Source organism: Equus quagga, chromosome 4 (genome assembly GCF_021613505.1).
Source record: "Equus quagga isolate Etosha38 chromosome 4, UCLA_HA_Equagga_1.0, whole genome shotgun sequence".
Classification (NCBI taxonomy): Eukaryota; Metazoa; Chordata; class Mammalia; order Perissodactyla; family Equidae; genus Equus; species Equus quagga.
The window spans coordinates 31,484,511-31,499,789 of record NC_060270.1 but is presented as its reverse complement, the minus strand read 5'-3'; the positions used below and the strand labels follow the sequence as shown (position 1 = coordinate 31,499,789).

Below are 15,279 nucleotides of genomic sequence, written 5' to 3'. Positions count from 1 at the left end.
ACCAGGTCTAGCCGGCGTCACCGGGCATACTTCAAGCTCTCTGAGTGGTTTTCTTAAAGCCCTTCCTCTATATGAAAGAGGAGGGAAATGCCACTATTCTCCAGTAACTTGCTCCAGAGAAATTCTCCTTCTTCACCTGTTCAACATCAATCCTTTTACTGGATTAAAGTGGGAAAAATCAGTTTGTAGCAACCTCCGTTGTAAATACTGCTGAAGTCTAGCACCTCACTTTGGAATGAGAGAGGAAATATCACTCTTCCCCCCCCCACCCCCAGCTTTTTTGGGCCACAGCCAGAACTGAGATAGAAAGAATTCCATTTTGGTACCATTTTTTTTAATCCCTATAACACCCTAAGAAGATATTATCACCATTTTATTGGTATATTTTCAGAGAGATAAAATGATTTCCCTAAGATTACCTAACTGGAACGTCAGGCTGTTTAACTCCAAGTCCATGACTTTCCACTTAATAAGCTGCTTCTGAGAAAGAAATTAAATTTCTGTGTGAATAGGGTATTTGTCCAAGGCCAGGAACAGAGAGGTTCACTTGGAATATATGCGTTAAATAAATAGTTTTGGAACAACTGTACAATGATATATGGATTTCTATCCTAAATCAGACACAAAGTTCAGACTAAAGTTGAGAATAGCAATTCCAGCTTCAATTTGTCAGATATGATTGCCCTTCTTGATGACAGTCCCAAAGATTAAATGTAAAAATCCTAATATTTCATCTTCCTTTCTTATTCATTGTGAAGCAATGCCACAGAGCGAGGCCAAACGAGGTACCTCATGATTTTTGCTGTTTCATTCTAGCTCTTATTTGGTACCCTCACAGGTGTAGTTCCAAATGGGCTCCATTTCAGAGGGAGTAACATGGCACAAAGATTCAGAGTGGTGCCCTACTTCCATGCTTCCTTCTTCCCTGTTGAAAAGCCTGGGATATATATGCTTTGAAATGTATATTACCCACTCTCCTCAAAAGAAAATTCTAGAAAACATTTTTGTGTAACTCCATTTGCCGGATAGGAGCTTCCGAAGTTTTGTTAGACCCTCAAGAAGTTTCATCAGCCAAGTAAATGAAGATCCCCTCTTCCTTATCCTATAGTTCTACAGTGGTTTCCAAATCAAGCATGCCTGGGTTACTTTACAGTAAACCCTTTAAATCTCATTATTTGATTCCAGTGCTCATGGTTTGTTTCTAAATGCCTGTTCGTATGGCCCATTCCTTGTGATAATACTCTAGAAACTGACATTATGCCTAGTCAGCACCATCGTCATACATTTAGTAGAATCTGTTTAAAATGGAATTACCACTTTTGAGATAGAATTCCAAAAGTCATAAGTCAACTTTCTGCTAATGAAGTAGCACTTTCTTTCATCATTCTGAAAGGACCCCATTTATTAAGTCCTAGATTTCAGCCTCATATTTCCACATAGAGGAAGTCTGGTTAGGGAAAGACTGGCCCCTTGACTCACCTCTTTATTCACTCCATCCAGAGAAGTAGTCATTTATCTGAGAGGTCAGTTGGGCAGGAGTAGTTGAGCATGTTCAGCTCATCCTCTTTCTTCCTGCTTTTATTAGATAACTATGACTAGTTTTATAAATCTGTCTAATCCAAAGAAGAAATGTAAGGAAGTCCTTTTAAATGTAGATTAAAGCCATATTCTACATCCAGCTTGATCAAAATGACATTTTGATTTTTATGCATTGATCATTCGCTTCTTATTTCTCTATTGTTTCTGAGTGTGGACTCTGGAAAAAAGGGCATTATCTGCTGGCTCCTAAAAACTACATCATCACTCAGACTTAATATGGTCCTTCATCCTAACATTCTGGAATTTGAATTTGAAAGCCTAATTGTCTCTTTTCAATTTAAACATGATTTGTGGACTTTGATGATTTCCCCTTTCCTTCTTTCCAGGGCCTTGCTGAGTCCCTCATTTGAGTATATCCTCATACATCAGTTCTTCCAAACTCATATCATTGTATCTGTCTTCCTAAAGTCATTTCTTAATTCTATACTTTCATTTTAAATTGTGATAACCAAGACTTCAGGATTCAGGGACACCATTTGTTTCACTGTTTTCACCTGTTCCATAAGTTCTTCCTGGAATCCCCTCCCCCCAGTGGCTGTGATCTCTTCTCTTGTGGAATCCCAGAGCACTTTGAATCTCACTAGATTAGATATCTACTGTTATGCAAATAAGTTATGCAAAATTTAGCAGTTTAAGACAATAATAAACATTTACGTTCTCACACAGTTTCTGTGCATCAGAAATCCAGGGAAAGCTTGCCTGGGTGCTTCTGGCTCAGGGTCTCTCCCAAGGGTACAGTGAAGAAGTTGCCCGGGGTTGCAGTCATCTGAAGGCTATATCAGGACTGGGGATATCCATTTCCAAAACGGCCCACTCACAAGGCTGACAGCAGAAAGTTTCACTTCCTCACTGGCTGTGGGCAGGAGGCCTTAGTTCATGGCCACATAAACTTCCCCATAGGGCTATGAGAGTGTCCTTAGGAAACAACAGCTGACTGCCCCTAGAACGAGTGATCCAATGAAGCAAGGTGGAAGTGGCAATATTTTTCATGATTTAGCCTTGGAAGTCATACATCATTTCCACAATCTACTGTTGGTTAGAGAGGTCTGCCCTGTTCAATGTGGAAGGAGACTGTGTTACAATAGAGTTATTGTGGTCCAGCTTGGAGCCTGGCTATTATACTCATCTAAGCTTTATAGTGTAGTAATTTAATTTCATGTTTTGCTAATCTAAATTACTGAACTATTTAAAAGAGCATCCTCTTAGCTATCACTGTATCCTCCCGGCTTGCATATTGATCAGTTTTGGGTAAGCTGCATGCCCTTCTTGAAAGGGGCCAAGTATTTTATTGCCTCGTAAGATGTAGCAGCAAATCAGACCATTGTCTCTAGGGAACACTCTCCACACCCTAATTCCTAGGTTTCTTTCCTTGGAACTCAAAACCATACGCACTATCAGTAAAAGTTGTTTTGTATCCAACAACTGGGGAGAAAAATGTTTAAGTTCACATGAAACAACTCTTAAAAATTAATAAAATGCCTGTCCACAGAATAAGCCTTAAAAATTGTAGTCTTGGTTATCATACAGAACATGTTCTCAGACCGTGATGTAATTAAATAAATAACAAAAGGATTACCAAAAAAGAAGTTTCAGTCCTCAACTCATTTCAGGAGAATAGCATTATCTGGGCACCAAAATCATATATAGAGAAAATGAGAAAAGAAAATTACAGAAAAACTTCATTAATGACTATAGATACAAACTCCTACCAAAAAATTAGCAAAACAATTTCAGTAGTGTATCAAAAAGATAATACACCATTATCATGTTGGGTTTATTACAAAAATACAGTATGAGGTTGATTTGCTTTAGAAAGTCAATTAATAGAGTTAATAGATTGAAGAAATAAAGGCATATCATCTCAACTGATGCAGAAAAAGCATCCAGTAAAATTAAATGTCTTTTCATGATCAAAATCACCAGTAAACTAACAATAGGAGGAAAATTTTTTTAACCAAGTAAGGGACACTTATTAAAACCTATAACATATATTCTTGAATGATATCACTCACAACAACAATAAATCCAATAAACTATGGAAGGTCTTCATGGAGAAAATAACAAAAATGTGTGAAAAGGATTTAAAGATAACCCAAATAAATGATCTTGGAAAGTAAGATTCAATATCATTAAGATCTCAATTCTCTCTTAATTGGTTTATACCTTAGATTCAATACAATTCCAGGGAAAACTGCAAAAAGATTTCCCATGAAACCTGACAAGCTGGATCTAAAATTTATAAATAATTAGATATGGATACACACACACAAAAAGAAACATGGCCCCCATCGCACCCCATAGATAAAAAATAATTTCAAAAGGATTAAAAATGTAAATGTGAAAGGCAAAACTACAAAAAGATCTTAGGATAACATAGGAGAATATTTTCCTAACATTAGAGAGCAATGATGTAATAAACAAAATGTAAAAATATTGATAAATTTTAAAACAGCATTAAAGATTTTCATAAAAGACAATAAAGAAGACTAAACACAAGTAAGAATATATGCACATAACTGACAAAGTCTAATATTCAGCGTCTATGAAACCCTCCTACAAATTAATATTTAAAAGAAAAAGAAACCAATAGGAAAACAGGTAACAGACTTCAACAGGCACTTCCAAAAGAAGAAATCCAAGTGGCCAATAAACAAACAAAAAGGTGAGGAACTTCATTAGCATTCAGGATAAGCAATTTAAAACCACAACGAGAAGCAACTACAAATGCATTAGACTGGTAAAATTAAAAGCCCATGATAGGGGCCGGCCCCTTAGTATGGTGGTTAAGTTCATGCACTCCACTTTGGAGGCCTGGAACTCACAGGTTCAGGTCCCAGGCACAGACCGAGCGCTGCTCGTCAGGCCACAGTGCGGCAGCATCTCTGTGGCAGCATCCCAAATAAAATAGAGGAAGACTGGCACAGGTGTTAGTTCAGCGAAAATCTTCCTCAAGCAAAAAGAGGAAGATTAGCAACAGATGCTAGCTTAGGGCCAATCTTCCTCACACAAAAAAAATAATACAAGTCCATGATAACAGGGGTTGGCATAGATTTGAAACAATAGAGATTGTCATGCACTGCTCTTGGATGAGTAAATTGGTACAGCTTTGGAAAACAGCACTGTGTAATACAATTAAGTATAGGCGGAGCTAGCAATTCTACTTCTAAAAATATACCATGGAGAAATCCTTGATTGTACACTAGAAGCATATATAAGAAAATTTTCAGCTGAACAGTACATAACAATAATAACAAAAAAGGAAACACCTTGAATTCCTATCCACAGTAAAATGTATAAATAAGTTAGTGTATATTCATACAGTGAATTAATATCCAACAGCAAAACTAAAGGAACTGCAGTTGCATGTCACCGTGGACAAGTCTCAAAACACATAGTACTTGCTGAAAGGAGTCAAGAAGAATTTGTATGCGATTCCTTTTAAATAAAACTCTAGAACCATCTAAACTACCCAGGAGTATTTTAAAGAATACATATAGGGGAGGGCCCGGTGGCGTAGTGGTTAAGTTCACATGCTCCGCTTTGCAGCCTGGGGTTTGCTGGTTCGGATCCCAGGCATGGACCTACACACCACTTGTCAAACCATGCTGTGGCAGTCATCTCATGTATAAAGTAGAGGAAGATGGGCACGGATGTTAGCTCAGGGCCAATCTTCCTCAGCAAAAAAGAGAAGGATTGGCAGTAGATGTTAGCTCTGAGCTAATCTTCCTCAAGGAAAAAAAAGAATACGTATAGATTATAAGGAAAATCAAGAGAATTATTAAACCAAAATTCAATCTACAGATTACCTCTGGGACTGAGCCATGAAAGGGATGCAGTTTGGAGGGGGAAAACTGGGGACATTTAAAGTACTGGTAATATTCTATTTCTTAATTTAGTGCTACTGATAGGAATGTTCATTTTATTTTTCTTTAAACTGAACATAGATAAATTTATAGATGCGTGTGTGTGAAGTGATTCTCAATAAAAAGTTTAAATGCAGTTTTTCTAACTGTTGTTTAGGATGTAAAACATTTTCAGAAATTGAATTATTGAAGAATATAAATGTTGAAAATCCTATTTGGCACCGGAAGTGGATATTTTAGTGTGAAGTTTAAAGTTATACTTAAAATAAACAACCCATTCTCTTTATATTGGTTTGCTAGATATTCTATATCCTTAAACTACTTTCAGAATATTTTAGAATGGAAAAGGTGAGTTGAGTCAAATGGATATATAATATATGCCATGTCATACCATTATTTTGTCACAAGAGGGACTAGATAGTCAGAAAGTACAGTTTTCCCTTTTGGTCATAAGAATATTTCTGTATCTTAAAGTGTACGTTTTACACACCGTGTATTCCTGTCAGTATATGTGTTATTGAGTGTAGTCTATTATTTCTATTTCATAGCAGCAAAAATGTTAACTACTAGTTTGCCATTTTACTTTTGACTGGACAGAGACTGGATAGGAATTATCTAACTTAGTAAGCCTCGATCCACTTTTCGTTTATCTGCTTTATGGAAATAACTGTTTCAATTTTTCCAGTAGTGCTAAAAATTCTAAACACTGAATGGATTCTTTCATATATATGTTTTATTTATTTTCCTTATTCGATTTCCAGATACCTGTGAACATTTGCAACCGATCCCAAATTTGATAAAATGAATCAAAGTAATTATGGCTCTATTGCTAGAACAAAAATATTCATGACCTATGTCTCTATCGGGTGGTTACCAAACTCTGCTCTAAGGACCCTTAAGTGTTTCTGGAAGCTCTTACGGGGCCACTATATACGGGGAAGGTGAGGGGCTCCTTTACTGAGACAACTCTTCACTTGGCTCTTTAGATATTGCTCTCTTTTAGAGAGCTTTTATTTGTAGAAATAGTAAGCTACAAAGAGCTTGACAACCACTGGACTGGGACAGGAAAGAATAACAAAATCAGTTCAAATGTATAAACTGTTTTCAGGCGTGTTACCTCGCTAGCTTCTTCCAAGTAAAATGTGGGCTCCAGCAGTTAATATCTGTCTTCTTCACCTCTGTTTCCCCAGTACAGAGAGCAAATACATATGGTTACGCACAAACAATCAAATATTACTTAAAAAATAAGTGTGTTAAGCGAATAAACAGCTCCGGAAGATAGGCAAAGCAGGTATTATCTGAATTTTATCAAAAAGGAAGGGGAAGCTCAGAACGACAGCAGACTTACACACACTCTCACTATCAGTAAGTGGAAGAGTCAAATAGAATCCACTTCTACCGTTTCCTGGTTCCTAACACTTTTTGAATCAATTCTGGGGGAAAGAAGAGAAGGAAAGAAAGAGAATCAGGGACGAAGGAAGGAAGAAAAGAGTTTATTTTGCTGCCTGCCATACCACAGCCACCTCTCGTTTACTGCAGTAAAGAAAGAAAAATGCTATTTTCGTTTCTTTCACCTTCATTTTTGAAAAAAATACATTAGTAGTATGGACCAATAAGTGTTCTAATTTATAATGATGTATGAGACCATCATACTTCTCTTTAAAGAAGAAAAAGGATTATTTTTCATGGCATCATCAACACCCCAGGAGCGTGGGGAAGCCAGTACACATGTGTGGCATTACTCTTTTCCCAGCTGCCATTTCCTTCCTCTTCTCACCAGCCCTTTAAACACCTGGAAGGGGCTGATTTCTCACTTCCTCTTCCTGTTTGGCTGGGACTTCCTGTGAGCACTCTCCTCCATCCTGAGGTGGCTTCCACCTTACCCCTGCCCTGGAGCTATAATACTGGTAGTCAGTGAAGGAATTTAAGAGTTAAAGGAATAAAAATCCCATCAGTTAAATTTTTTTATGTATTAACTACATTAAACTTGGACGTCAGCCCTAATTCCTAAATCCTACAGACAAATGTATTTGCAGTAAATTACCACAAACTTCCAGACATAACACAAATTTATTATCTTACAATTGTGTAGGTCAGAAGTCCAGTAGATCCGCACCAGTCACCAGATATCATTCTAGACAACTTTTCTCAGTCTCTTTTTCAATTAGGTGCAGCCATATGATTGATTGCTAGCCAGTGGGTGGGCCCTCAAATTCCTCCTGCACGTTGCTCTGTGCTTTCTCTTTTGCCTGGTTTGCCAGGAGGATACAGAGGAAGTCAGGACATCCTTGGCTGTGTTCCTTCTTAAAGGGTCTAGGGGAGAATTCATTTCCTGCTCATTCAGGTTGTTGGTAGAATTCATTTCCTTTCTGTTGTGGGACTGAGGTCCCCGTTTTATTTTGAGAGCTTCTAAAGGCCGCAGCATCCCTTGATCCATGGCTCTTTCCTCCATCTTCCAGGCCAGCAAAGGTGGGTTAGATCCTTCTGGGACTGCAGCTCTCTGACCCACTCTTCTTCAGTTATCTTCTACTTTTAAGGACTCCTGTAACTAGTTTGGGCCCACCCAGATAATCCAGGCTAATCTTCTCAACTCGAGGTCTTTATTAATCCTATCTGCAAAGTTGTTACTGTTAGGTAAGGCGACATATTTACAGATTCTGTGAGGTGGACATTCTTGAGAGAGGGGCATTATTCTGACTACCACAAAGAAATAACTGCTGAAGTTAAGAGTCTGTGTATTTTCTTATGTGAGTAAAAATAACAAAAAATATAAAGAAGACATTTTTTCTTCATTTTTCACCAGTCGTTATTTATAATTACCTCAGAAGACCTACAGCATGACGGATATGCATAGCTTCATAGGACTATTGACCATTAATTTTTTGCTAATTTGACAGATAGCATATTTCCAACTTGATTATGAAGTTGAAAAATATGTATTCAATTTAGTGTCAAGAAATCCAGAAGTGCAATGAATAGGCACCGCGTAAGAGGGTGGGTTTTTTCAGAAATCTGAAGAACGGAGGCAGAGGTATGGCTCAGCTAAGGATAAGCACTGTATATTTTTTCCCAGATTTCCCCCACCGATCAAACAGTTGTCGAGGAGCCAGTCTTATAAGATCATGCATACAATGCTATCTGCATTGGTTAACAAAACTAAGGGCTAATCTAGAGAGGAAAAGAGATGTGAATCAGGAGAAAAGAAGACTGAATTAGGTAAAAAACATAAGATGGCTCTATTCGTACAATATCATTCGAGGGTCAGCTTGACATCAGGTTGAATGCCTATTTTTATCATCCTTATATACACAGCTCTAAGCACAGTGCCTGGTATACAGAAAGCATTAAGGAAATATTGATTACCTTCAGATTAATTGCTTTAATTAGAATTAAACAATGTTTACAGAAATTTCTATGTGTAAGATACAGTAATACAGATCTCTCATGTTTCCATTTTTCTCTATACTTTTCACAACTTTTTAAATAAATTATTTATCTAAGAGTAATATAAAGAACATTGATAAAACCTGATAGTTTAGGTAAAAACTTGGCATGAAGAAAAATGAGAGAATTTTTTCTCCACTATTCACATTAAATCATTACCAATCTGACAGTACTTAATTATAAGTTTTTGAAAGCAGAGACTACTTCTGACTTATTCATGCCAAGGCAGCCACAAAAAGAACCTTATACATAATGGGTACATAGGAAATGATAATAGGAAAACAATCATAGATATTGCAGTTTTCATTCATTTATAGTGCTTAAATTACATAGTATATATTGACAAGATAATGCAAGTAATCAGAAAAGAACTAAATAAACTATTGAAAATGTTCTGAAACAAATCTTTTTTAACTCGTTAAACTGTTGAAAATTGATTAAGTTGTCTTAGGGGCCAGCCCGGTGGTGCAGCAGTTAAGTGCACACTTTCCGATTCTCCGCACCCCGGGGTCCGCCAGTTCGGATCCCGGGTGTGGACATGGCACCTCTTGTCACGACACGCTGTGGTAGGCATCCCACATATAAATAGAGGAAGATGGGCATGGATGTTAGCTCAGGGCCAGTCTTCCTCAGCAAAAAGAGGAGGATTGGCAGCAGTTAGCTCAGGGCTAATCTTCCTCAAAAAAAAAAAAGAAAGAAAATTGATTGAGTTGTCTTGTAAGGTAATTAGACTCAGAGAACATAGAACAAACATAGGCCATCACATACAAAGCTTCTCTAGGTAAAATGTGAGTGAGGCGATGAGAGGCAGACTTCCACATTCAGTCTTGGCATCAGCTCCTGTTCCTCTCCCACCACCATCCTTCCCCAGAAGACCATTCTGAGGCAGAGCTTGGGGAAAACCACTAACCTAGTGCTATACCTCTCAATTAACAGAAGAATACACCAAAATCTGAAGACAGAGGAACTTACCCAAACTGAATACTTAGCAGATTGGTAAACTGATAAGACCTAGCTTTTCATCTGGGCTATTTGAGTTTGCATAAGTTATTTAATTTCTCTAAACCTCAGTTTCCTCAGATGTAAAAAGGAGATGGTACTACCTACTTTGATAGATGTTGAAAGGATAAGAGATAACGTCTAGTACATAGTGGGTACTGATGAATTATAACGATCATGGTTATTCCAACTCCTGAAGAAAGCTCCCAGATCTGCATGAAATAAAAGAGCAAAGATAATGACTGATAACTTGGACTTTAGCTTAAAACTGTTCTCCTTGGTTTTTGTTTCAGGAAAGTAGTAAATCATCCAAAAAGACGATTTGGTGTCCCCATGGATCGGATTGGTAGAAACCGGCTTTCAAATTCAAGAGGCTAATGGATTCCAATCGTGAGTACAACTTGAATAAGTAACAATACATGCAGGCTTTTGATTCATATTTCACAATGGGCTAATTGGCCCATCTTGGTTTATAAACCCCCTTTTTGATTTCCTAGGTTATAAATTCACTTTTTCAAACATTTCTGTGCTCAATTAGTATATTGATGCTAAATAACTTCAATGACGTTAAAGAAGGAAAGGAATGCACTAGATCTACTTTACCCTAAAGAAATGATCTAGTTATTCTCACAAACTCCTATATAATTATCGACTGTTAATATTCAAACAAGAGTTAAAATCCTGATACCAAAATAAATCACCTTCATAAATATACACAAATGGGTAGCAATCCCTCCATTATGAAGAAAACATATTCCAGCGACACACACCTTTTTGTTGCCCATAACTACATTGCCAGAATTATGATAACGTGGAACACAAGAGAGAGAATTGTGTAGCAGACAGAATATTAGCCATGGAATCAGGACACCTAATCCAAATCCTGGTTCTATCATTCATTATCTTGTTCCCATCGAGATACTTTCTTTACAGTTTGTACATTTAGATAATAATGTAGTGGTATTATGAAGATTAAATTAGATGCTTGTACTAGTCCCAGAATGCACTGGACAAACCATACATGCAAGTGATAACAGCTTATATTACAGTTCTAAAAATTTACTCTGTACTGGGTCCTCTTCTTAGTATTATACATGCATTGCTTCATTTCATCATTGTGTTCCATAAAGTAGGTACTATTTTTATCTCCAGTATCTTGAGAAGTAGTACAGTATAAGGGGTAAAATCGTCAGCTAGGGAAGTCAGGCTTTGTGGGTCAAATCCTGAGGACTATATGAATTTATACACATTAAGCACTTTGAATAGTGCCTGATGTGTTAAGTACCCAGTAATCACTAGTTAATATTATTATAATACAAAAAAATGGAAAGCTTAGATATATTAACTCACAATACCACATAGCTAGTAAGTGATACAAGTAGAATTCAAATCCAGAAAGCTTAAATCCTGAGCTTATATTTTAAACAGTGTATTTAATCATACATATGATATGTTTTAAACACTAAATGTTTGTTAAATATAAAGTCTAGGCAATATATTTTCTCCCAGTAGGGCTTACAAAGGGTGCATTCTCCCTCCCAACGGATAAGAACCTGGAACTGCTTTGACAATTTCAGGCTACAGAAGAGAGAACTCTTCTTTCTGCTTCTCTCAAGATGGTCCTCAGACCAATGACGTCAGGGCCCCAGAACATCTCTTAATTTAAATCACACCATTTTTTTCTCTTCATCAACTGTTCTAAACCACAACGAGAAGTCAATATTTTACCTCAACTTTCTCATTCTCAGAATGACTTAGTTAAAAGAAATTTTTTTCCCCACGGAGTCCTTAATCACTGAAGTTATGAAGTACTGAATGTTCGCAAATAGAAAAGGACTTGCTGAATACGCCCAAGAACACTGCCTTTTGAGCAGCACCATCTTCAAAACTCAGATTGGCCTTTCATTCTTTGTATCTAGAGATATTTCTTTCTTTATATCTAGAGATTCAGTCACTCTTCATGGATGTTAAAAATCACCACATTATACTTGAGTGGGAACTAACGAATTGCTTTTAAAAACCAAGTAACCTTGAAATCAGGGTCACAATCATCCAGTTTCTTAATGTATTGAAAACGTGATGACACTGAACTCAATAAATAACTTCAATTGGTTTCCACATGTACCCTATCACCTGTGCCACCCTTGATTATCACCCACTTTAGTATTTCTGAATTCAGCCAAAACAGGTTATGATGAAAAAATCATACAGGAAAGTCATTTTTCAAGTAAATTTTCATATAAAGTTTTAGACCATAAAAACTACAGGTAGCTACTAAACTATGAAATGGGAGTTGAATTAAAATAATGTTTCCTGAATCACTATTGGGTGAAATCTAAATTAGTGTATTATGTCCTTCACTTAATAGACTTTGTTGAGTATCATGACAATCACTGTCCTTATTACTAAAATCTCAAGATAGTAATATCACAAAAGAATAGTTTTAGAAAAGAACTTAACATCATATATTTTCTGTTTGTCTTTTGGCAATCATTGTGGGTTCACCTGCTCAACCATTAGTTCTATTCATTGTTTCCTGCCACTGTCACCAAGATATCTCAGATATTTTTTGACTTCCTCATGTGAAGTTTCGTGTTTTATAGTTTATGAAAAATAAAAACCATAAAAAATATATTTCTCATTTCCATTCAACTTTTCAAAATTAGTTTTTGGTATATTATTTCTTATTATCATACTATTCCTGTGAATTAAACAGGAGATGTCATATTGCATCATTTAATAGATAACTTAAGGGTCATTAAATAATGTTCATACAGTCATGCAGCTAAGTGTTCAGAGATTCAAGAACATAAAGTCTCATTTAATCTAATTCTTTTTTTTTTCTTTTTAACAAATGAGGACACTGGAGCAGTGAGAGGAAGTTGATTTGCACAGAATTTTACAGATTCTCAGAGAAAGATCCAGGATCCAGGTCTCTGGACTTCTAGGCCAATATTTTCTTCATGACCCATAAGGTCTTCTGGGTGTTAATTTGTCATTGCCGGATGCTAACTTCACTGGTCATACATTTCTAAAACAAACAATATCTCAGAATTTATGAAAATCTTTCTTTCACTTCTGTGGGAGTTGATGTATACTCTTTTGGAGGAGGTTTATTTGTGGGTTTTCACCTTCTGGGTTTCACTATGTGTCTTCACACTAAAAGTGAAACTGGTACTAATCGTGGAAATTTTGCTTGGTTTGAGGTCAAGTCTAGATATAGCTGCTGTGTGTTACCTAGTTTCCAGAACAAATGCTAACCTCTTCCCTGATATGTGTTTTGGAAAAGAGGATAATCTGATACTTATACAATGTCCTCCTCAAATCATTAATATTGGACCAAAGTTTTGAGTTTTTAATAGGCCTCAGCTGTGAGCAACTCAGATTCAGACAGGTATTTTATCTAAGGTTTCAAGCTTCTCTCGATGCAATTAGCAAGTTCTAGGTCCCTGACATTCAAATAAGGATACATGATTCTTGATGAAATGTAGTAGAAATAAGACCGTTAATTGTGCCACCTCTTGCTGCCACATACATTAAGACTTTTAATAACGTGAAGCACACATTGCTGTATTATACTGACAATTTTAGAACAATTTTGACACACCATTATGCAAATAAATTAACATGACTCTCAAATAGCAGAAATACCATGTCTAAATGCCAGTATATGGTTGGACTCTTGAAAAAGAGTAACGTATACACAGTTATCAACATGTTATCATAACAATAAACAGAAAGTAGTAGTCAGATTTTCTTTGTGTTTCTTTTTGTCATAGCAATGTCCTTTGAATGAAGATTGAAAACTCAAAAGAAATAGAATATAGCAGGTACCCAAAGAAAGGAAGTGTGGCTTGAGCACAAGCACTTAGCTTACAGGTTGAAAATGTTCTTTTTAATGCATTTTGATCTGAAATTACCATTTCACATTGTCTTTACAATAAAAATATGGAACATAAATAAAAGCTATAATGAAACATCACGTAATTAGTGTTTTCACTCTTCTCAACTGAAGTTAATGGATTTCCCCTTATCTGCAGAGTTCTCATTAGCTCTAACGATTTCAACTTTCATTTTTGCAGACGCGACTTCCTTGGGTAAAATGTCACAGAAACATGGAAGATGCTTCAGTGAAGTTCTTCACACTCTGTAATAATTAAACTTTTAAGGAACTGACCTTCTGCAAATCCTTTTCAAAGCTTGAACTTCAGTCCATCACATCACAGTATTGTTACAGCTTCAATTAAATTACACAGGTCATTTCAATGCATGGATGTTTTTAAAATACATATTGTAGTTATTCAGGGATGGTTACTTGGCCCCAAATCGTACTTTTCTAAGAAACAATTAAAAAACACAATACAGTGAAATGCTGTCTATATGCATTTACCAAGTACATTTATACAGTTGGAGAATGATAACTGAAGGCTGATTTAAAATTTAGGTAAATTTAGGTAGAATCTGTTTGTTCGTTATTGGGAAACAAAGAAAGACAATGCTATGTATTTTCTCTTGAATACTTTTACTACTCTCTTGTCCTTTGTCTGTGAGCCTCTTGGGTAATGGTTATGAAATTAGGCATCTCTTATGATATCCAAATTTCAATCAGGCTCAACCAAATAAAACACAGCCCCAGTTCCAGAAACAAGAGAAAAAAGATCTCTGAGCAAGGAGAAAAAGCAGTAATTAAGCCAAAACACTTTATCCTCCCAAAGAACTGAAAAAATACCTGCATGTCAGAGAATATTGATTTAGAACTAAGAAGTTAAGGATATTACTCATTTGTCGAGCCTGGATATCTCATGTTCCCTAATAACTCTCCGTTTCTCTAATTACAACTGGTAATTAATTAAGAGCAGCAGTGTGTGATTATGAAGAGAACAACTACACACGGAAAGTATGGGGGAAGTCAAAGAATCATGCAGTAGGAAGCCACCAGAGCAGTCTGGGGTGGGTGCATAATTTTAGCCTAGCACAATAAGCAATCTCTTGATGTTACTGAATCACCTAAGAAACCATTTAATCTGTTTCATAGACTGTGTTTAATAAGGCATTGAAGAGTATAATGTGTTTGAGAATGATTGCTTTAAAATGATTCAAATTCTTTTTAATTTACCTATCAAAGTATGAGATTTGATATTCTGGAAGGCCCAGTTCTCAGCAATAACTATGACGTTACTGTAATTTAGGCACATACGCCCATTGTGCATTGGATATGCTTTCAAAACACAAAGATAACTTATTCCTTGGACCAGAGATTTAGCAGAAGTTTATTAAACCTCTGGAAGGCACTTCTTTAAACCCTAATAATCACTATCAAACAGACCTGATATGTGGGAGGAAGGAAGTTTGGCCAGTAGAGCAGAGGTTCATT

At 36.4% G+C, this 15,279-nt stretch overlaps 1 protein-coding gene across 1 annotated transcript in view; it reads left to right on the top strand.

The window, feature by feature from the left end:
* Window positions 1-10,283, top strand: part of OSTN (osteocrin) — a 41,624-nt gene extending 31,341 nt beyond the window's left edge. The window contains exon 4 of the mRNA XM_046658021.1: window positions 10,199-10,283. Coding sequence (XP_046513977.1) covers window positions 10,199-10,283 — 85 coding nt within the window. The remainder of the gene's footprint in view (window positions 1-10,198) is intronic.
* The last annotated feature ends 4,996 nt before the right edge of the window (window positions 10,284-15,279 follow it).